We start from the raw sequence: 24,088 nt of genomic DNA on the forward strand, positions 1-24,088 counted from the left end.
CATATGATACTTGACTCTCTCTGCTTGACTTATTTCACTCAGCATAATCTCTTCCAGTCCCGTCCATGTTGATACAAAAGTTGGGTATTCATCCTTTCTGATGGAGGCATAATACTCCATATTATGCCTCCATCAGAAAGATATCAGAAGATATCTTTCAGATATCATATCATATCAGAAGATATGTACCAAATCTTCCTTATCCATTCGTCTGTTGAAGGGCATTTTGATTCTTTCCACAGTTTGGCAACCATGGCCATTGCTGCTAAAACATTCCCTATGACCCTGCAATTGCACTACTGGGTATTTACCCCAAAGATACAGATGTAGTGAAAAGAAGGGCCATCTCTACCCCAATGTTTTTAGCAGATGATTGTTTACTTTGAAAGGACTAAGAGGTTAAAACCTTCTTGCCGTTTAAAAGGAAGCATTTCTTTTCAGCAGATATTAGTATAGCTGGAATTGGTAGTGCAAACTCAACTCCTTTTGTCCTGAAACGTATGATCAGTCTAAGGTGGGAAGTGGAAGAAACAATTCTTACAGATGGGCATTTTTCCAGAAATCTTATATAAAAACAAAACAAGAAGCTTAGGGTTTGTTTTCATTTCTGTGGTGAGAGCTGGGGAGCAGCAAGCAATCTCCCTTCAAAATATAATGACCTAATCTCTTTTTTAGTACTGATGTCATCTCTAGTGATGGAAAGCAGGTCAGTGGCTTCCCAGGGTGGTGGAGGCCAGTGGCCCTGGTCAGGAGGGCACACTGGGGAAACTTTGGGGATGGGACTGAGTCTCTAAGGAGCAAGTGTGGTGACTGCTTGGGTGTATACATTGGTCCAAATTCATCAAACTATACACTTCAAATTTTATTGAATGTAAAGTATAGTCTTAGCAAACTTTTTTTTTTAAAGATTTTATTTATTTTTATTTATTTGAGAGAGAGAGACAGTGAGAGAGAGCATGAGCGAGGAGAAGGTCAGAGGGAGAAGCAGACTCCCCATGGAGCTGGGAGCCCGATGTGGGATTCGATCCTGCGATTCCGGGATCATGACCTGAGCCAAAGGCAGTCGTCCAACCAACTGAGCCACCCAGGCATCCCAAACTTTTTTTTTTTAAATGCATGTAGACATGCTTAAATTCTGTCATCAGATAGAGCTGAGAGAAGAAGCTGTTCCCATCAAATACTCATGGGGAGGGAGGATCCCAGTGACCACTCAGGGAGTGAGGAAAGAAAGAGCAACACCGCACCCCCAAAAGGCTCTGCATGCTTGTACTTGGGGATAGGCTGCGTTAAGGACAGTCACTGCCGAGTGCCTTTGGTTATGCTTTTCTGTCTCTATGAGTGGGGCTGATCAGAAAACATGACCCTGGCCAGTGCCTTGTTATCCAGTTTGCCCAAGAGACTTTACAGAGGCCTGTGCTTGGGTGTGTCCAGAGCCCCTGACTGGAGGAAGCCTGGGGGGCCAGGGGCTCTGTGGACTCTGCTGGACTGATGCCCACATCAAGCTACCCAGTTCCCAGAGGCTGTATGGACAGGGCCGGGTGGGGCTGCTCCTCACCAGCAGGGCTTAAAATTGCCAAAGCAGCTGGGAGGGGGGGAACCCCTAGTTCCTGGGGGCTGGCTGATGGGCGCCCTCCTCTGCCCCACGAAAAATTCACTTAGAACTAGGACACTCATATGCCGGCGATCGTGGCGGTCAGCAGTCGGTAGTGCTACTCTGTTAAGTCCTTTTCTTGTTCATATCATGTTCCCAGTACCCCGAGGAAGGAAGAACTGTGATTTTTTTTATTAGCCCCATTTTCGAGATGAGCAAAATGAGGCTCAGAGGGTGAATTACTTGTCCAAGAGAGTAGGTGTCATTAGTGCTGACCGTCTGGCCGGAAGGGTGGAATGTCTTCAGGCTATTAATTATGCTCCTGTTGGAGAGAAGGGGCAGGGCCAGAAGGACTCAGCTCTCAAAGCCACACGGAGCCACACCTTAGGAGAAGGAAAGGTGGACCTCCCCAGGGCATGGTTTCCTATAATTTGGATGGAAGGAAAAAGGAAATTCATTCAGGAATAATTTGAATGTAAGGAAATGAGGCTTAGTAACATGATTTTAAGAAATATTCCAGAGCAGATCAGAGAGAGAATAGAAATCTGGGTGTCTTGCGGTCATTTCCCTCTGTTCTAGATTGCCTGACTCGTTGGTTGATACATTCTCTCTGACAAGTACATGGGAAACTGCTTTCCAAAATCCCTCTGGAACAGTGCTTCTCAAAATGGGGAACAGGGAGGGGCTTCTGCAGGTACAGAATTCCCAGGAGGCTTGTACAGATGCAGATCCCTGAGCCCAAGCCCACCCCCAGATTGCAACAGGTGCTCTGGGACTAGGGCCTGTTTCTAGAATGCCCTTTTCCAACCCCCCAAACAGTTTGTGTGGAACCCTGCTCCCAGCAGAGGGTGACCTCAGCTCTGACACATTCAATTTCAGCTTCTCCTTGGAGAGGACCTCCTCGATAGTATGACATCAGGCTCATTGTCCTTTCCCATTTGACAAAAGCACAGACCTCAAGGCTAGCTACCCCAGGGGTGGAGATGCGGGGGTAGGGAGGTAGCCTCTTCAGCATTTGCTTCCGATCCACCATCCACGGGCAGAAAATAAAATCAGCCCAGACCCCAGCTTTTCAGAACTGAGAGAAATAGCCATCATGAGGTAAATCTGCCCAACTTTTCTGAGAGGAAGTTGGGAATTTCTCACAAATCTTGTTCCTGCGAGCAGCTTCCCTGAATGATGCCGATTCGGTGTTTGCTTATGGATTAAATTCACATTGATCCCATTCCGTCATAAATCTACCTTAACAGTTCCAGCATTCTTATGTCTGTGGCCGGTTCTGATTTAAAGACACTGGGGAAAGTGCTCCCAGGGGAGCTGGACCGGGCAGGTGGGCAGGGGGAGGAGTTGTTGCGAGAGCCCTGAGGGAGATCTTTCGGGCAAAATCCTGTCTGTCAAAAGGGCTGGGGCCTCCCTGCATCTGTTATAGGAGGTCCTGACCCCTGTTTTGTCTCTTGTATGAAAAGACTGAGTCCGTGAGGTTTGTCTTGGTGGTTGTGGTTATTTCTAAAGTGTGCTTCCTTCTGTGCAAAGGTGCTGAGGCCCAAGTCTGAGCATGATACAGCTCTGGCTCATAACGAGGTTGCCCTTCCCTGGAAATCTACTCTTTAAGAACTGAGTAAATATGTCGAAGGGGAGGGAGAAATGCCGGCCTAAAATGCACCCCTTTGGACTGGAGGTTACTTCGAGCCAAAGGCAATCAAGACCCAGCAGGCTCCAGAAAAACTCTGGCCTCTCCCTTAACCGCCTGACAGATAGGCCCGCCCCCCAGAGGAGCTGTGCCCAGAGATAACTTTTTATCTGAAAGACTGGCCTGCACAGCAGGGCAAAGGCTGGTCACCAACGCTGTGTGCTCATCTTCCTGGGAATGCTTCCCCACTGCCTTGAAACCCCAGGCCCCCGTCCACTCCTCAGCTGAAGGTGGCCGTGAGCCCCAGCGGCCTGCCTTTAGGTTTTATACTTTATGGGGCTCCTGCACATATGAAATTGAAGTTTTTCTCCCTGTTCATCTATCTTAGGTCAATTTAATTACTAGACTAGCCAAAGAACCTAGAACAGTTCTGAGTCTACCTGAGGCACCCTCTTCCTGACCTGCCATCATCCCCTGCGGACGAGGAGCAGGGAGAAAGTGTGCAGTATCTCCAACTGCAGCAGATGGCGGGTATCCCAGCCGAGCGAGGGGGGGAAAAAAAGTATTTAAAGAGGACCATGGGTATTTCACCTACACAAGAAATGCTCCTTGCACCATACTTATGTGCAAGTGCAAGACACCCAGAGTGGGTGGGGAGTGGGTGGCCCAGGAAGGACGTTGATACAAAGCATGGCTTGCCCACTGAAGGGGTGTTTGCAGGTAAGAACCTGGTGATTGGAAATCTTTGCCAAAAAGGGAAATCTTCCTGGAGCCTCACTACTCCTGCTCACAGTGTGGTCTGAGTCCGACATCCCTGGAGGTTGTTAGAAAGGCAGCACCCCACCCCTGCCGATTTCAGATCTGCATTTGCACAAGGTCCTCGGGTGATTTGGTCCCTGTGCACATCAGAGGGGGAGCAGAACGGCTCTGGAGAGTTCCTTGGCTCACTTTGCAAAGTGATGGGCTCCCCAAGTGGTACCTGTTCTGACCAACTAATTGGGCATGAGACCTGCCTGTCCCTGCCCGCGGTCAGCGAGACTATAACCAGAGCCTCCCAAGTGACAAGCTGCCTCAGAAATGCCCTGGAAACTCCTGCTCTTATCATTATGAGGTTAAGAGTCTCTTTCTGAACATTTCAAGGTTCTACTCTAGTGATGGCTTTGACTAGGCCTTGGAAAGAGAAGTGGCGTCTACACTGGGGTCTGTGGGTCCCGCCAAAGATGGTCACCATGCAGGAAGATGGGAAAGAGAAGCAAGGGGTGTCAGTGGGTTAAATCTGGGGATTTCCTAAGGACTAGTACTGCCGGTTTCACCTGCTTTCCTCCGCAAAACCTCACGGCTGCAGCTGGAGGCTGTGAGGAGTCTCTTCCTGGGCCACAGGGCCTGCCCCCTCCCCACAGTTTCTAGTATATGAAGGGCAGGAGGGAGGGCATTCAACTACCCTTGTTTCACGTGAACTTAGACGTTTTCTTTATCAAGTTTCTGCAGCAGTCATCCTACCCAATTGCTTTGTTTTCCCCTTTAAATATCCAGATTTAATTATTGCTCAGTAATTTCACAAATTGCACACATAAACATATAAGGAACATTTAGAGCCACTTTCTAAAACACATATGAGCTAAACTGCTAAGTGAGAAAGGCTGACAAATGGGTATTGGTTTTTGTTTTGTTTTGTTTTTAAGATTTTATTTATTTGCAGAGAGAGACAAATCACAAGTAGGCAGAGGCAGGCAGAGGATGGAGGGGGAAGCAGGCTCCCTGCAGAGCAAAGAGCCGGATGTAGGGCTCGATCCCAGGACCCTGAGATCATGACCTGAGCCGAAAGCAGAGGCTTAACCCACTGAGTAACCCAAGTGCCCCTGGGTATTGGTTTTTAAAAAAGCAATAAGTAGGGGCGTATGAGTGGCTCAGTCGTTTGAGCATCTGACCCTTGGTTTTGGCTCAGCTCATGATCTCAGGGTTGTGGGATCGAGCCCTGCATTGGGCTCTGTGCTCAGTGGGAAGTCTGCTCGAGATTCTCTCTCTCCCTGTCCCTCTGCCCTTCCCCATACATGCTCTCTCTTTCTCTAAAATAAATAAATAAATCTTAGGAAAAAAAAAGATAAGATGCCTGATATGACTTCAGTCTTCTTAAGTTTTAAGATTTGCTTTGTGGACTAACATATGATCTATCCTAGAGAATGTCCCATGTGCACTTCAGAGGATGGTGTATTTGGCTGCTGTTGGCCGGAATGTTCTGTAAACATCTGAGTTCGTCTGATCTAAAGTGTTGTTTAAGTCTGATGTCTCCTCCTTCATTTTCTTTCTGGACGATCTCTCCACTGTTGACAAAGGGCACAGAAGTCCCTCCCTGCTGCCGTACTGCTGTCTGTCCCCTTCAGGTCTACCAGTATTTGCTTCACATAGTTCAGGGCTCATGTGTTGGGTGCATAAACATTTAACTATTCCATCCCATTCTCCGATCGACTGTTTTGTCATTACATCGTGACTTTGTTTCCCTCTTTGACTCGAAGTCTCTTTAGTCTGGTGTGAGTAGAGCCACCCCTGTTCCTGTCGGCTTGCCTGGAGCATTTGTGCGTCCGCCCACTTCAGTCCATGTGTGTCCTTGAAGCTGGAGGCAGCACGTGTTCTTACATCCATTCAGCCCTTCTATGTCTTTCTATTGGAGAATTTAGTTCGTTTGTATGTGAAGCAGTTTTGGACGGCTATAGGCTTCCTATGGCCACTTTGTTCATGGTCTTCTGCCTGTTTTATAATCCCTTTGCTCCCTTTTTAGTCTCGTGCTCTCTCCCTCTATGATTTAATGCTTCCCTGTAGTAGTGGTAGCCTTGTGTCCTTTTCTCTCTACCTCATGGTGTATTTACTACAGGTTTTTTCTTTGATGTAACCATGAGGCTTAAATAAAACATCTTATATTTTCAACAGATTATTTTAAGGATGTAACTTAAGTTTGAAGGAGTCCTTTCTACTCCGCCCTCCCCCCACATTTTATCTTTCCGATGTCACAGTTTATATCTTTTTTTTTTTTTAAGATTTTATTTATTTATTTGACAGAGAGAAATCACAAGTAGATGGAGAGGCAGGCAGAGAGAGAGAGAGGGAAGCGGGCTCCCTGCTGAGCAGAGAGCCCGATGCGGGACTCGATCCCAAGACCCCGAGATCATGACCTGAGCCGAAGGCAGCGGCTTAACCCACTGAGCCACCCAGGTGCCCCAGTTTATATCTTTTTTACCTTGTCTTTACATTAACAAATTATGGTAGTTATAGTTATTTTCTAAAACCTTTGTATTTTAATCATTATACTACATTTGGAAGCAATTTACCTACCAAGGCATTAGTGTTTTAAGGCAGATCTCCTGGATGCCAGCTCTAAGTTTTATGTTTCTTCTTGTCAAGATACCAGGACTCCCAGTCCCATATACTTTGCTCCAAATTTTACTTCAGGGGGATATCAGGTATCAAATATCTAATCAACTTGGAAACCTACAGAGGAAGGTTTATGAAAAACCAACAGACCTTAGTTCCAGTTTTCAATAGACCTTATAATTATGAAGCCACTTACGTAGTTGGCTATCTTCCTGAATAAACTGCCCTTTGTTACCATAAATGTCCTAGCATGGCCAGCTCAAGCACTGTGAAGGAGTGGTGTGATGGGATAACCCAACACGTTCTATCCTCTCAGTCCTCTGCTGGGGTCAGGAATGTAGAGTGAGTTTTTCTGCCTGTCCTACACTTCATGACATCTCCCAGAGCTTATATATGACAGAGTTGGAATATGTTTCATCTTGGAGAGAGAATCTTTATCAATAAGTGCTTAAAAATGTAGTCTGTTGGGGCACCTGGGGGGCTCAGATGGTTAAGCATCTGCCTTCAGCTCAGGTCATGATCTCAGGGTCCTGGGATCAAGCCCCGCATCGGGCTCTCTGCTCAGCGGGGAGCCTGCGTCTTCCACTGCCTCTGCCACTCCCCCTGTTGGTGCTCACTCTATCTCCTTTCTCAAATTAATAAATAAAATCTTTTTTTAAGAAGGTAGTCTGATAAGCTCTCTCTGGTTTACTGATATGTCAGCCTATATCACCTCCACAGGGGGAAAAAAAAAAAGAAAGAAAGAAAGAAGGAAAGAGTGTGATCCAACTGGCAAAGTGGCTCCTGGTTTTGTTGCGGCAAAGACCTCCAAAGTCTCCTGCCCTTCTCTAGGCTCACTGAGAAGTTGGATGAACACTCTCTACCAATCCTTAGAATGTTCAACCTATTATTTCCGGGCACCTATATCTATGGATACATTGTACTGATCTGAAATTGCTGCCTGCCTTCCTCTCTCTAAATGTCCTAACTGGGCAATCAGCACAGGTAACCAATGTCCAAACACGGAAATACCTTTATCACTTTATCAATTCCTTGATCGCATAACAGTTATAAATATATGTGCTCAGTGAGCATCTTTGTAACTTGCCCTTAATATTTATTTTCTAATAATTGCTACCCTGAGTTATGATCTGTAGTCCTTCACACAGGGCAGCTAGAATCACCAGATGAAGCCAGATTGGAAAACCCTACAATGGAGACAAAAAGACATTGGCATTGCGGGGCTCTAGCCAGGGACCCAAGGAATGGAAAAGATTGCCAAGAACAGAGGCCCACACCTGAAAGGCTGTCTAGAGAGACAGCAGCCTCCCCCTCTTCCCTGGGCTTGGCTCGATTCCCTCACCTCTGCGTCTCTCACTATAAAGCATTTTGGCTGCAACCACATCGGGTCAGCAATGGCTCAGCTAGGACTTACTGGAGAGACAGAAGCAGCTAGAACAGAGCACTCGCAGCCATGCGTGTGGGCTGGTGCTGGTCCACATGGGAAACTGCAAATAAAGTCAGCAGCTCCTCACTGAGTAAAATTGTATTTTGACTAAAGGACTTCCCTTGATTCTGATTTTATCTTTCTTCCTTCTTCAGTAAAGATAAAAATGCTTCTTTTCTTCCTCTTTGTTTTAATACAGTATTGGTAAGCATAGGTGGTTGGTGTCTTTGGGGTTACGTTTTCCCCCCAGTGAGTTGGCAACTCTATTTGGCTCATAACCTTTTTCTGATACTGTGCTACTCCATGGAATCTGAAACTATGGACAATAACTGGGTTTCATGATTTCTGGAAGTTCTTTCTGAGCTCATGGAATCTACTGGTAGAAAGAAGGAACACAAACTCAGTAAAACACCCACCTAAGCCCCCAGGCAAATATCGACATGAGAACACGCTTTGAGAACTCCATAACTTATTGAACTGAATAAGGCAAATGATCTCCCTTGGTATCTTCCAAACAAACAGTTTTGTTTGTTTCTCAAAATACATTGGTTCTGTCTGGGGATCTGGCCTGTGTCAAGGATTTTGTCTCAGTGAGACTGACCCCGAGCCTCCGGGGGATCTGTGTGTGTGATACAGGGAGAAGTTGGAGCAGCTGAAGGGAAAGATTTGGTCGCACAGCATGGTAGCAAACACCCCTGGGCTTTCGATTCTTTACGTGGCTCCTTCAAACCAGTGTGGGAGATCGTAGGCCAAAGAGGGCCAGGATATCTAACCTTGATTGCTCTTAGCATCCTTTTAAACTAACCAAGTGATGCAAAGGCATAGCCCTGTAAAGGGTCATAGGATGGCTGAATCAACATTGCCCAGAATGCGAGGACTCAGCCTGACTTCTAGTGGAGCAGAACAAGAGATCCCAGCTCCTGTCCTCTCATCCATGTCTGCCCACAGGGTGGAGGCACCTGCTCCATGGATTCTTGTATAGACCACAGCTAGAGGAGATGAAGCCAGGAAGCAAGAGGGAGGGTACCTCCTCTTCTGTCTAGAAAAATGTAGGGTGTGGAGTACACAGGGCTCACCAGAGAAACAGAACTGGTAGGATATACATATACATACATAGAAGTTGCTGGGTGATGCCAGGCCCCACCCACCAAGGCTGCAGGCATGTAGCAGGCATTTGCTAAAGGGAGTTGTTCCAGGTTCTTCCCTGTGTTCGCTCACCGAGAAGTAGACAACTCTGAGCACCATAATAGAGGAAATTCAGTCAGCCCACTCCAGAGCTCAGGCTTCACTAAGGGCTTTTAGTTCAGGTTCTACTTGAAGGTTAAGACAGGATGGACTCCGGGATGGAGAACACTTGGCTGTCCTGCCACCAGCTCAGCCTTGCCCCGGAGCCGTCAACTTTGATCAGATTGAAAGTAGGCAGGTACAAATAGTGAACTCACAGCATTTGACCTCAACTGGTTTTTCTGTCACCTTGTATATTTGTCAACAGCAGAACCAAACTGCATCTTCACGGCTTTATTCCCATTTCTTGCAAGGGAGGAGCCTTTATACAATTGGACATAGTTTTTTGTTTCCCTCACTGAGAATTTTAACCCTCTTTTTTAGCATTCTACAATAACTTCTAAGCATACTTATTTTTACCTACTTTTTTTCCTACTCTCCAGTAAAATCAAGCTTAAGATAAAGATCCTCACCTACTGCTGCTTTAAAAAATATGTATGTGTGTATATAGTACATATACATTGTATACTATATATAAAATGTATATATACTATATAATGTATAATATATATACACACACACAAAATGGAAAAGAGACAGATTTATGATCAGAAATTGACTCACATGCTATGGAAGCTGAGGCTCATAACTACGGTCCACGGGCCACAAGCTACAGACCCGGGAGAGAGCAGGAGCATGATTCCAGTCAGAGTCCAAAGGCCTGAGACCTGGAGGGATAAAGCCAGAGGCTCCGGTCCGAGTCTGAACACCTGAGAACCAGGAATGCCGACGACATAAGCTCCAGTCCAGGGAGAGGAGAAGGCCAGTGTCCAGCTCACACAGACAGACAGACAGACAGACAGAATTCACACTTCCTCTGCCTCTGGGTTCGACTGGGGCCCTCAGCAGACGCAGGAGGCCCGTTCACACCGGGGGAGGGCGTCTGCTTTCCCTGCCCACCCAGTCAGCGGCTCATCTCTCCTGGGGACACCGTCACACACACCCAGACCTATCGTTTAACGAGAGCTCGGGCACCTCACAGCCTGCCGAGCTGACACAAGCTGTCACCGCGTCCCAGGTGCCGTGCCTCGCAGGTGCGTGTCCCAGTGACCGTGTTTATTTTCTCCACAGTGAGGTCAATAAGGATGCTCTGGAGAAAAACCTTGCACAGCTGAAATGCCATTTCACGTGGAACTTACCTAAGGAAGATGGTGTCTTAGGCGATCTAGAAGATAGAGTGTGTCACCAGATCAAATCGGTAAACGCTGAGTGCAAAGCTACGATGTACAACTTCTTGGCCTACATAAAACACCTGCGTGGTCACCACGAGGCGGCGCTGGAGAGCCTGCGGCGGGCGGAGGAGCTGATTGGGCGCGAGCACGGGGAGCAAGCGGACACCCGAAGTCTGGTCACCTGGGGCAACTTCGCCTGGGTCTCCTACCGCCTGGGCAGACACGCAGACGCGCAGATGTATGTGGACAAGGTGAGACGAGTCTGCGAGAAGTTTTCAAACCCATATAGTGTGGAGTGTCCTGAGCTTGACTGCGAAGAAGGGTGGACATGGCTGAAGTGTGGAGCACAGCACAGCGAGAGGGCCAAGGTGTGTTTTGAGAAAGCTCTGGAGGAGAAGCCCAACAACCCGGAATTCTCTTCAGGGCTGGCCATCGCCACGTACTGTCTGGATAATAAACCACAGAAGCCGTGCTCCGTGGACGCTCTGAAGCAGGCCCTGGAGCTGAATCCCAACAATCAGTACATCAAGGTGCTCTTGGCTTTGAAGTTGCAGAAGATGAATGAAGAAGCTGAGGGCCAGCGGTTGGTCCTGGAGGCCCTGACCCTGGAGGACATGCCTTGCCAAGCAGATGTCCTTCGCAGTGCAGCCACGTTTTATCAAAAAAAAGGTGATCTAGACAAAGCTATCGAACTGTTTCTAAAGGCATCGAAATCCATTCCAAACAATGGTTACCTCTGTCACCAGATTGCGTGCTGCTATAGGGCAAAGGTCAAACAAATTCAGAATACAGGAGAATCCGAAGCTAGTAGGAATGGAGAGAAGATTGGAGAACTAAAGAAGTGTGCTATTGACTATGTGATTAAAGCTATTGAGAAGGGAGTAGATCCGCTGTATGCATATTCTGATGAGCTCCTGGAAACAGAAGACTACCATCAGCTAGCCTGCAGTAAGGAGCTCCCCGGCACCTGGAGGCAACAACACCCCCAGCACTATCACAACTTTCAGGGGAATCATGCGAAGTCTGAAGACACTGCTACCCAACATGATTTTGAGGGTTTGCCCACAAGTGCAAAATCATCGGAGGAAGGAAAGACAAAATACTCACCACAGAACTTGGCTGGAAATCAGCCTCTGAAAAATGCACCGAATTCTTGGTATCTCCAAGGATTAATCCACAAGCTGAATGGAGAGCTGCTGCAGGCAGCCGAATGTTATGAGAAGGAGCTGGGCTACCTGTTAAGGAGCAGCCCCACAGGTATAAGCAGCTTTTTCCTGCCGCTGGCTGAGCTTGAAGAAGGCGGTGAGGCCTCGGGCACAACCCCACTCCCAGAGCTCCTGAAAGCCTGAGCTGAAACGCAGCGGAGGCCCAGGAGCACAGACAGGGAACCCGGGACGCCCCGGGATGGCTTTAGGGTATATTTGTAGGGTTGCTTCCTCGTATCTGCTTCCCATTTCCATCTCAGCCACACACACTCCTCTAGCCTGTGGGCCTAACAGTGAAATGACCTATGGACACAGGGCTTCGGGCCTGCGTGGGGCTGGCTGTTTCTCAGTTCGTGCTCTGCTCATCAGCTCTCCCTGCTCTGACCTCCTCACCGAGGCTCACCGCGGGCTGCTGCCTGCCAATGGCTCTCCTGGCCTCTGGCCCACTGCCATCTCACCTTCCGGAGCCCCTGAAAGACCACCTTTGGACTAACCCTAGAATATTCCTTGTCTTCCTCTTGGCTTTAGCCCTGTGTTTATATACATTCTCGATCGCAATACTCCAGTAAATATGTGTTCTTGATAGTGATGTTATAATAAATTTTTTTTTTTTAATTTCAACTCAGGATTGAAGTGTGTGGTTTGCATGTGTGACTAAGGGTGATACTCCTTTCCCAAGTTTCTCTTCAGGACAGTACCTAGGAACAGTGGATAAATGATACAGTCGTACTGTACTATTTTCAGCATGCCCGGGGTAGGTCTGAGGAGGAGCTGGCCTGCCCTTGAGCCTGTTCCAGGCCAGGTGCTGAGCCCAGGGCCCAGTCAGCAGCTGCTGCTACTGAACAGGGTGGTTCTTCACCCAGAAATACGTGGGCAGTGGCCTCCCTGACTGTGTGTAAGAGGCACTAGTACGAGGCTGGAGGAGGCCAAAGATCTTCACCCTCCTGAGTGAATGAAAATATTCAAATAGTCACATCCCAGCTGGGAAGCCCATAGTGTCATCTTCCATGCAGCAACCATCCGGCTCTTCTCACCCACTCCAAGGCCCGCATTCGTACGCTTTCCTTGTGGTCTCATCTGATTACCTGTGTGCAGAGGAAGACTGTTGGCTATGCCAGTACCCAGACAAGACAGAGGGCCTGGCATTCCCATCTTCTTTGTGAGTGGAGGGTCAGAAACTTGACTCTTTCCTCATGCAGAAGGGGAATTCTGGGAAGGCGTTTCATAAGCTACATTGGCTATAAGAGCAGCAGACTTCAGTGAGGTGCCCCCCCCCCAGCCCTGAATTGTCTGCTGGTTCCCGCAAAGCTGGGGGTGCAGCTGGGTGCCCAGCACTGAACTGTTGACTCCTGGCCAGCCTTGGCCTGGAGTAGCACTGCCTCTTGTGTCCAGTTCCAGAGGAGTGGCTGGGCCCAAATACAGACTATTGCCATGGAAACCAACATTGAGAGTGTGGAAAAGCATGGGGTCAGGGACAAGGTGGGGACTGGCTACCGCTACCACTGGGGGGCAGTGTGGTGTGGAGTGGCCCGCCATATGCAAACACACATCCTCAACGTGGTTTCCCCAGCAGGGGTTTCCACCCAGGCTGTCCTTCTATGCTCTGAGTCCCATCCACCTTCTAGACAGTGTTGAGGCTCCCGGAATTTCTATTGACTGGTCCCGACCTACACATGTAAACTGTGATGTATTTTGCTGCTGGACAACTTTATTGAAAAGATGCCTCTCCATTGTCTGAGGGAACACCCCCAGTCCACTCTTTCTGGTGTGTGAGCCTGACCCCGCACAACTCTACCCCTGGAGACCCAGAGGGAGTAACATAAACTGTTGGTTTCCACTGACACCCTGTCTTCCTTACTACCTGGGGCCATACCCAACCTCACCCAGCTAGGAACCCAGTGGGGATTTTGAGCTCCGAGACCCAAACCATTTTGCCACCGAGGCTGTGGGGCAGGCTCGACTGGTGACCACACAGCATGTCCCAGCAGATTCCTGGGCTGTCCACGAAAGAGACAATTGGAGGAGCGCAGGGGTGGGGCGTGTCAGTCTCCCCAGGGGAAACCATGGGCTCCTCCCCTCAAGCTTACCAGCTCCGGGGAGGCAGAGACTCTAAGTCCTCTGCTCACAACTGTATGCCGGTCCCCAGCCCCATAGTGCCTGGAATGAACAAGGCTCTCAAAAAAAATTTTAAGAATATAGGAACACGTTGTCTCCACTGAGAACTATGACACTGCCATTATCATCAGCTCAGGGATCACATCTTCCACAACGACTTCCCTGAATCCTAGAGGAGGGTGCTGGGAAGAGAAAATAGTAAGTGTCCTAAGCTATAAAATAGTAACAATGAAACAAGTGCGGGTTGACGTGCTGGCCTCTGAACTACTTTCCAGGATCTGTGCTCAGCCCGTTGCTAGCATCTAAATCTGGTGTGGAAGGTAGGAAGCTCAGAAAGGTTGGCTAACTTGCCCGAGGCCGCACAGCTAGGGAGAGGTCTGACTGGCACTTGAGCCTGTAACTGTATGAAACCAAAGCACTCTGCTCCCGTGTATTTCTGTGCATTCTGAGATGCTATGTCCTGATTCTGCTGGCACAAGCTGAGAGGTTTCAGGCTCTGCTACAAGGGAAGCTCAGAGCCCCGATTTGTAGATTTCTACTACACTCTTTGCCTGTCATGTTCTCTGCTTAATCCAAACTCCCCATCCTTACATTGACTCCCGTGTGTGATTCCTGAGTGTTCTGGCTCTCCATCTTCCTCCTCCTTCTCACCGTGTTTTGCAATCTAGTCTCGGGTTTTTAAATTCATCCTGATCCGGCCAATTCACAGGACCCGACAGTGGTAATGCTCCTCAAGCTACATGCAGAGAAATTTAGAATTATGTCCGTGCCGGGCTGGAACAGCCCCTCTAGAACACCAGCAGCTGACATGGGGAGCCCCATTTTGTCAAAGTCAGGCCTGGACTCCAAAGATCTCTTCAGCTCTCGGGAAATACTAGCCTTGGCCTCTAGGATTTTTCTCTGTGGTTCATTTTTGGTTCATTCTCATAGGAAATTGGGAAAGGTGGAGAGAGACTCACACTCAGCAATTCTTGGCCTGTCTTCCCTGTCCTTTGCTCCGCTGGATGGAATTACCATTCTCTAATAGGCTGCTACATTGTGTTTTCCAATGAGAATACTAGGAAGTTGGCATCAGGAGTCCCCAAGACACACCTCTGGGTCTGGTGATTCAGTAGAAGGACTCACAGGACTCAACGTACAATCCTGCTCGTGCATTAGACTTATTACAACAAAAACAAACTCAGCACAGGGAAAGAGAACATGGCAGTGAAGGCAAGAGAAACTCAGGCACAAATTCCCCAGAGTTCTGTCCCAGTAGAGTCTTATAGGATGTGCTTAATCCCTCCAGCATTGAATGTGACCACACCTCTCAAGCTAGTTGGAGCCTCAGTGCCTAAGGGTTTTACTGGGGACCCATCACACGAGCACCCTCTGCTTATTAGCACATATCAAAATTCCAGCTCCCAGGTGGAAAGTAGGTGTCAGCATTAACCACATTTTGCGCATGAACAATTTGGGCATGGTAAGCCAAACTAACCAGTTAGGGAATGGTGGGAACATTCCAAAAATCCAAGTTGCCAGATGCCACCCAAGGGCAAACCTCGCAGGAGGGCCTTTCTAAGGATCGTAGTCTAGGCCTGATGTGTCAGCTCTTTCCTGCAGCCCCTCCCCTTGGTGTCTGCCTCCAATGACTGCACAGCCACCAGGTACCACGGGTACCTACCCCTTCGTCCTTCCTTTTCCCAAACAGTAGTCTCACCATGTTCTGGTGAGTGAGGGTCCTTCAAGCATGGAGTGAGGGGACCCACGACCACGACCCCCCTCAGGTTTGCCAATATGCTAAAAAGACTCTCGTGCTCAGCATGGTGTTGGAATTGAGTTTTATGACAGTGTAAGGGAGGAGAGGAAATCTTTTTCCCCTACACTCCTGGCCTATCATCCTACCAATTAGGCTGACAAGAGAAAGACTGGCAAGAGAAAAACAGCTGTTTATTAACTGGGACATCCGCCAGTACACCTGGGGGAGCTCAGGGATATGTCACTCAAAGGGGTGGCTGGAAGTGAGCTTATATAGTGCAGGCGAGCAAATGTCTTTCTCCTTCGAACCCACTTTCAGTGGCTGGGCCCATGAATCCAACCGATCAGAGCCAGGTGAACAAGAGAAATAATAGTTTGAATTATATATGTCAATGGATTTTTCCTCTCTCTTCATTTTTCTTGAGGGTTTGTTTATTTGAGAGAGAGCATGCACAAGCCTGGGGTGGGGGCAGAGGGACAAGCAGATTCCCTGCTGAGCACGGAGCCGGACATGACATGGGGTCCTGAGATCATACCTGAGCAAACTCAGATATCCCCCTCCACATAAAGCATTGTTTGGCTGAAAGCCACTCTTCCCTTTAAGTGAACAACTGCTTCCACTGTGGGCCTTCTTGGCTCTGGTTCCCTTCCTTCTGCCCCCTGGGTACTCCCATTCTCCATTTCCATGCTCCCATTTTGCTAAAAGAGCTTTACTGCTACTTCTATCATCAGAGCATACTTAGGGAGTGGGACTGGGATTCTCTATATATGGGCAGTTTTGAGACGTGCTGAGTTTGGAAGAAACACATAGATCGAAACCATTTCCTGTGCTTATAAGATGTTAAGAGGGCCTACATTGTTCCAGGAACTAGGAATGGGCAGATGTGGTCTACTGCAAATTGCCCAAGTCCCTCCCTGGATGAGAGATAGAAAGATGTCTTAAACTCATCCAGAGAGAGATCTTATACTATGTTCCTTCTGAAGCATACACTTTTCCTAAAAAACAAACAAACAAACAAACAAAAAAAAACCAACAACAAAAAAACCCCTTTATACTGGAATGCATGAAATAGACACATTTCCTGTTCGATATTCTTTTTCTGGGTAATCCTTCTTGTCTATATAACCTTCAACTTAAGAAATGTCAGGACACCCCTCTGTGTGCTGAAGCCACAATGTAGAAGCTCCTTGAAGAGAAAGAAGAGAGAGCCCCCACCTCTGGGAGCCACCCCACACCATCAGCCAGGCCCTGGTGCTGCTGGACAGCGACCCACAGCAGGAACCCGAGTCCTTCCACAGCACCTTCGCATGACCTCAACACTAGACTGGGAACCCTGACGCCAGGACAGATCACGACGACCAGGCCACTCCACAAACATGTCTGAATGCAGACAAAAATATGAAGGCCCTCCAGCAGGGTCCAAAAATGGCCCAACACAAGGGGGCGCTGTCTCCACTTCTCTTCAGATAGCCTTAGGGATGTATCGCAATGTTGAGAGGGGGCAGAGGGACAGAAGGGTTTTGTAGTGTTGAGGGTGGGGCTAAAATGATGTTGATATTAGCAGAGTTAACCTCTTTCAAGTTGCTTCTAGAGAACACATACCCTACCTGCTGGCACCATGAAGGAATTAGCATTTCCTCAGGTTTTCATGTCAATGAATACAGAAGCCAGAGAGGCAACAGATACTGGGAAGGAAAGAACAGTGGGGGTGGTATTTGACCAGTCAAAGTGATGGCTTCGTTTCCATTACACTGAGCGCTCCTAAAGTTGCAAATAATTGTCCTCTATGTTTTCAGTGACAAATCCGAAGGGAATCTCCTTGAAGAGAGCCTGGTTCAGCTGAGATGTCACTTCACGTGGGAGTTGCTAGTGGAAGCCACCGAGCTGCCCGATTTAGAAAACAGGATCTTGGATGAGATTGATTTCCTGGACACCAGATACAACGCGGGGATCCACAACCTGCTGGCCTACGTGAAACACCTCAAGGGCCAGAACCAGGAAGCCCTGGGGAGCCTGCGGGAAGCCGAAGCCTTGATCCGGCAGGAACAGGCTGCCCAGTCAGAGGTGAGAAGCCTGGTCACGTGGGGCAACTACGCCTGGCTGCATCACCGCATGGGCAGGCCGCAGGAAGCCCAGGCTTACCTGGACAAGGTGGAGGACGTCTGCAAGAAGCTCGGGGCTTCCTCCCGCTACAGAGTGCAGTGTCCCCAGATGGACTGCGAGGAGGGGTGGGCCTTGCTGAAATGCGGAGGGAAGAACTATGAACGGGCCAAGGCCTGCTTTGAGAAGGCTCTGGCAGTGGACCCAGAGAACCCTGAATTCAGCACTGGGTATGCGATCTCCACCTACCGCCTAGACAGCTTTAACAAAGCAACACAGGTTAGCGAGGCGTTTTGTCTGCAGCCCCTGAGAGAGGCCATCAGGCTAAACCCAGAAGATGCGTATGTTAAGGCTCTCCTTGCCCTGAAGCTCCAGGACGTAGGCCAAGAAGCCGAAGGAGAAAAGTACATAGAAGAAGCACTTGGCAACACATCCTCACAGACCTACGTCTCGCGGTACGCAGCCAAGTTTTACCGAAGAAAAGGCTGTCTGGATAAAGCTCTTTGGCTCCTAAAAATGGCTCTGCGGGCCACCCCGTCCTCTGCCTTCCTGCATCACCAGGTAGGGCTTTGCTACAGAGCACAGGTGATCGCAATCAAGAGAGCTGCCAACTGGCAGCCCAGGGGACAGGACAGAGAAAATGTCCGCAGGTTGGTTCACTTGGCTATAGGTGAAATTCAAAAGGCTTTGGCGATAAAGCCCACATTTGAGTTGGCTTACATCGACCTGGCTGATCTGTATGCAGAAATAGGCCTATACGCAGAGGCGGAGGACGCTTTTCAGAAAGTGCTGTGCAGGGCGAACACCAACGATCAATTACAGCAAGTGATTCATTACCACTACGGCCATTTCCAAGAGTTTCACAAGAGATCTATAGATAACGCAATCACCCATTATTTAAAAGGTCTCAAAATCAAAACAGCTTCCTACACCAGCGAAAAGATTCTCACTGCCTTAGAGAAGCTGGCAAAGAGATGTGTTCGTCAGGATGTCCGTGTGGTGGAAAGTTTGAGCATCCTTGGATTCATCCACAAATTGAAAGGGGAAGTGAGCGAAGCCCTGCAGTGTTACGAGAAGGCTCTCAGGCTGGCCGCCGACCTCAACGCTGCCAGTTGAACTGGAGGTCACCGTTACCCGTTTAATGTGTTCATAGGAAATAGAACAAACATTTTTGCCGATCGCCTCTTTCAGAAACCTAGAACATCCTGAAATACAGAACAGTTGATAGAACACAGACTCAGCTGCCTGCTGACTCCCTTCTTTCTTCCTCCCTAACCCCCTCTCCCCCTTCTTTCCCCTTCCGTCCATGTGCCTTTGAAAGGAGCATCCGTTCTTCTGTAACCCACCCCTGTACTCATTGGCCAAGGCTGATGAATGCTGCTTGGGGCACCTGTGACCTGCTAGACCAACAAGAGCCCTTTTCCTTCTGGCTTTGCATTTGGAACGGGCGGCTTCCATCCTCAGTCTGCCTGGTCTCCTGCACAGAGGAGTCTTAAACAGGGAAGATTTCAGTCCCTCCTCGGCCTGCACACTGGTCACATGCCGGTGTACCTGCGTGCGCACTCCCGTGTATCTGCAGACACGCACACACAGGACACCCATGCATCCGTCCAAAGACCCTCCCGTGGCTTGGTTCACACACTCAAGGCGTGAATTCCCGGAGACTGTGATCCTGAACCAAGGGCAGAGGCTGCTCCTGTGCACATGCCTCACGCATCTCTCTCCACACACACTGACTCCAGAGCTCACACAGGCACACTCCTGCATATTGGTGCATGTATGCATTCTGTATCTGGAAGATATTCGACCATCCACTCAGAAGTTAAAAAGCATAGAAAACAGAAAACAAAAACAGAAAGGATTTCTTTTTCATCGTGGCCAGGGGTGCTGACCTACCAGATCTGAAGGCAAAGCGAAAGAGCAAAGATGAAAAAGAAAAAAGGAGAAGGGACTGCAGGGGGGTCACTGCCATGTTCCGGCCCATAGGGCCCTTTTCCCAGGGCCCTCCTGCAGCCAAGACCCCGTGCTCAGGAGGCCAAGTCTCTAACCTCAGAAGAAACTCAAACCCTGCTGTATACGGTTGTCCAGCCACCGGCAGTCACAGAGGATCTCTGTGCTCCAGACATGCAGCTGGACATGACCTCACATCTACGAAAAACTAAAGTGTACTGCAGGAAAGACAAATTAGGGAAAAGCCTATTTCCGAGTCACCAGCTAAACGTGACAAATACATGAAGGTTTTAACTGCTGTGTGGGGCAGGATATAATCTCCTGTTTCTTAACCAGAACATTCTCTCCCAAAACGTTCAGTAAAATAAACCTGTTGATAAGCTAACAAAGTCCTTGAGTGCATTTTATGGATGAGATTTTTTTAAAAAGACGTATATCCTCTATTTGGGTGGAAGTTGAAAAACACAGAAGCAACCTCTAGAGCAGTAGAAGGTCAGACGTGGGAGAAGCCTTGGGAATACAAACACTACCGAGAATCTTTTTTAAATATTCTACAGGCCACGGAACTGTAAGGCTGGTTTTTTTCCTGAGAGCGGGAACTGACTGGTGTTGGGGGTGGTCACTTAGGGGACATCCACGGAACAGACAACACATCATTATCATCCTTTTCAACTTTGTTTTATTATATTTAACCTGCCAAAAACTACTAGAGCAGAAATACTTTCTTTTTCTTGTAAACAAGATGGGACTGAAGTCATCACGGTATGCACACTGACGTGTTTTATCAGCTAATGGTACTGACTGCTTTCCCACACAACAAAAAGAAAGATAAACTAATAGACAAAGACCTGATGGGTGAAAACATATGGAATTGAGCAAATACAGTCAAATATTACCATAGAATCTAGGTGCTGAGTGTATTGGTGTTTGCTGTAAAGTTCTCTCAGCTTTTCTCTGTCTGCTGATGCTCAAAACAAAACCATTAGGATAGAAAGGTTTAAAAAGGCCAAAGGGACACCAAAATGAGGCACGGGAACCGAAGCATACACAGGCTAGAGGATAAAAGTGCATGGAGAGAAAAGAACCCAAGTGATTTGTTTGAAACGCCGGGTGTTTCTCTTCCCCACGCGTGGAACTTCGCAGATACACACCACACACAGGCGTCGGCACCCCGGGACAGAGCCGCACCCCTGGCTCTCAGCCCTCGGCCTCATGGCGCCAGATGGGAGAAGAGGATGGCTTCTCTCTCCTGCTCTGATTGAGGACTGAGGGGACCCACCTCTCCCCTTTCAACCAAGGAGAAACCACCTTGGTCCCCTGTGTCATGCTAACCATGACAGCACGCGGAGAAAGGAGAGGCCGGTCCCAACTATTACAGGGCAAGGGGTAAAGATAAAGAAGGGGGGTACGGTTTGGATTAGGCCACGAGAGGGGGCAGGTGAACCATCCAGAAGCATGTGCAGTTTTGGGGGGCAGTGGGGTGCACAGTAAGAGGGTCTCTGAGCTACGCTGTCTCTGGCCGAGCAGGAAGAGTGGGGAAGCAGATGGGGTGCAGTTTGTCATGGATGCTGTCCCCCCGTTTGGGCTTGAGGAAGCCGCCCACAGCCGGCTGGCTTGCCAGCTCCTTGTAGCTTGCTCCTGTCCCGGGACCTCCAGAGATAAATGCGACACTCCGAGCCATGGCATTGGCCACGTGAGACGTAAGCCAGCCCTGGAGCGTTCCGTGTACTTCCTGTGGCAGTCTGGCCAGTACCCGTAGCCCACATGGGCTCATAGGCCTGGACAACCTTGCTCCAGTTCTTGGCATTAGCTATGGTGGCCTTGGTTTGCTCAAAAGTGTCCTACTCAGTGACGCCAGATTCCCTCTCATGCAGCTTCTCCCCAGTGCAGGAGATTATGTCCTTTGGCAAGGGTGTGGGCCCCTTTCTGCTCATCTGAATTCCCAGAGACAGGCCTATCTTCCAAGCACCCCAGGACGGCCAGGGGTGATCCCCCGGGGAAGGCCCTGTTTGTCACTGGGCACCAGTTCTCCCAGCCACTGCAGTGCTGGGGTCTTGCTTCTGCCAGGCCAACTCCATGTGACGGTGGGGGACACACAAACTTCCTAGGTGTCTGCCCCAGCTTGGCGGCATTCAGGGAGGTGATGTGTTTCCCCAGACTCTTCTTACAGTTCTCCCCACCACGAAGAACTTTCTGAGGGCACCACGGTGTTGGAACCAACACACTAAAGGTCAGTATCACATCCCCCCAACCCCCAGTGAGTTTTCAGTACTCGGCAATTGGACACAATTTTTAGAAGGATCTATCTTATGGACAAAAAGAAAAGCAAAAAAAAAAGAACAAAATCTTAAACTTTACCCAGCCATGGTTTTGAAGGTTGTTTTGTTGATTTCCTTACTCTGAGGCTGTTGTAGTGCATTGTGGAATAGATTGTATGAACATCAGCATCACTTAGACATTCCAGATCAGGAGAAAAAATTCATAATTAGATTAAGTAAAAATCTTAAAAATTTGAATTTGTAAGATGAACCCATGACCTATTTTATCTTTAAAATATACACACAATGTTGGGGGCACCTGGGTGGCTCAGTGGGTTAAGCCTCTGCCTTTGGTTCGGGTCATGATCTCAGGATCCTAGGATTGAGGCCCAAATTGGGCTCTCTGCTCAGCAGGGAGGCTGCTTCCCCCTCTCTCTCTGCCTTCCTCTCTGCCTACTTGTGATCTCTCTCTGTGCCAAATAAATAAATAAAATAAATAAATAAATAAATAAAATAAATAAAATCGTTATATATATGTATATGTATATAAAACGATTTTATTTATTATATATATTTATTTATTATGTATATATATGGTGTATATATATATATATATACACCATATATACACACAGTGCCAATGTCACTTCCCCGGTTTTGACCCTGTACTATAATCATTTGGAATTAGCCATTGTGGCGGGGTGGGGGAAGTGGAGGAAAAGGCATACAAATCTCTTCCTACAACTTCCTATGAGCCTGTAACAATTTCAAAATAAGCCTGAAATGTCAAAAAGGCAATGATAACAATTCAGTTAGTACTTGAAAATGTTGGAATAGGCCAGACTGGGGGTCAAGGTGGACTGAAAGGACACATGAAGAGCCAAAGATGTGAAATCCATCAAACCATTCACAGCAAAGGATTTCTGTGTCTTTGAGTTCTTCTCCACATATGTGATTGCAAGTACGTGGGAATAATCCCAAAAGCCAAGAACATGCTTTTCATGCAGTGGTCCAGACACTCAAAATTCCATTCTTCTTCCATGCCATCCTGTGGACCAGGAAGACTGTGGAGTTAATTGTCCACTGTGCAGGTGGGGAAATAAGGCAGAGTGATGAAGACACTGAATCTGCCACACAGAACAGGAGGCAGGTCTGGGATGGAGTCCCAGGTCCCTCAGAGAATCCCAGTTATACAGTAGATTGCAGGGGTCATCTAGGCCCTGCTTCCTGCCCAAATATTCATCAAAATCACCCCTGGATTTCTATTTAACACAGACACTGGTGTGGGGGCCCATTCCCAGACATGTACTCAACTAGCCTGGAACAGGGCCTAGTTAGCATTATTCCTTACCCCCCCACACCAAAGATTTTTTAATTTATTTTTGCAAGAGTGAGCGAGAGAGAGAGAGAGAGCGAGTGCACAAGGAGGGGGAGGGGCAGAGGGAGAAACAGGTTCCCCATTGATCAGAGAGCCCAATGCAGGACTCGATCCTAGGACCCTGGGATCATGACCTGAGCTGAAGACAGACACTTAAGCCACTGAGCCATCCAGGCACCCTAGTTAGCATTCTTTTTTTTTTTTTTTAAGATTTTATTTATTTATTTGGCAGAGATCACAAGTGGGCAGAGGGGCAGGCATAGAGAGAGAGAGAGAGAGAAGGAGGCTCCACATGGAGCAGAGAGCCCGATGCATGGCTCGATCCCAGGACCCTTGGGTCATGACCTGAGGCAAAGGCAGGGGCTTTAACCCACTGAGCCACCCAGGCGCCCCCCTGGTTAGCATTCTTCTTAAAACTCCGTAGATGCTTCTAGCGTGCAGGGAGGGCTGAGATCCAATCATCTATTCCAAATCCCTGTTTACCAGCAGAGGAGCCTGAGGCTCATGGAGGTGAAATGACTCATCCCAACTGGTCAGTCACTCAGGACTCAGGGAGCTAGTCCGAGACTCCTGGTAATGGACTCTCCACCTAGTGATGAAATTTCGTTTTCTGAAAGTTTTGTTTTCTCCAGCTCTTGTTTTCTTTCTCAGCTGTAAACACACACACACACACACACACACACACACACACACACGGGCGTGTATGCGTGTGTCCTTTGTTGGCTGTTTCCTCTCCGCTCTCTCTAATGTCACTCATGGGCAAGAGTCTGAAAATCTGTTCATTCTGAGCCAAAGCCTCTTAGAACTGGGACAGCTACCAAACTCACAATAATGACAGACATTCTGTGTGCTTCTCTGCATGCTATCCGGTGCAT

The 24,088-nt window shown here is 48.4% G+C and overlaps 2 protein-coding genes across 2 annotated transcripts in view; both read left to right on the forward strand.

Moving 5' to 3' along the window:
• The window catches only part of IFIT3 (interferon induced protein with tetratricopeptide repeats 3), a 13,184-nt gene extending 882 nt beyond the window's left edge, over positions 1-12,302 (forward strand). The window contains exon 2 of the mRNA XM_059397401.1: positions 10,369-12,302. Coding sequence (XP_059253384.1) covers positions 10,369-11,818 — 1,450 coding nt within the window. The 3' untranslated portion in view covers positions 11,819-12,302. The remainder of the gene's footprint in view (positions 1-10,368) is intronic.
• Positions 1-18,743, forward strand: part of LOC132016213 (interferon-induced protein with tetratricopeptide repeats 1B-like) — a 19,627-nt gene extending 884 nt beyond the window's left edge. Inside the window, exon 2 of the mRNA XM_059397403.1 lies at positions 17,324-18,743. Within this exon, the coding sequence (XP_059253386.1) occupies positions 17,324-18,743 (1,420 nt within the window). The remainder of the gene's footprint in view (positions 1-17,323) is intronic.
• The last annotated feature ends 5,345 nt before the right edge of the window (positions 18,744-24,088 follow it).

This window comes from Mustela nigripes, chromosome 4 (genome assembly GCF_022355385.1).
Source record: "Mustela nigripes isolate SB6536 chromosome 4, MUSNIG.SB6536, whole genome shotgun sequence".
NCBI classification, from domain to species: domain Eukaryota; kingdom Metazoa; phylum Chordata; class Mammalia; order Carnivora; family Mustelidae; genus Mustela; species Mustela nigripes.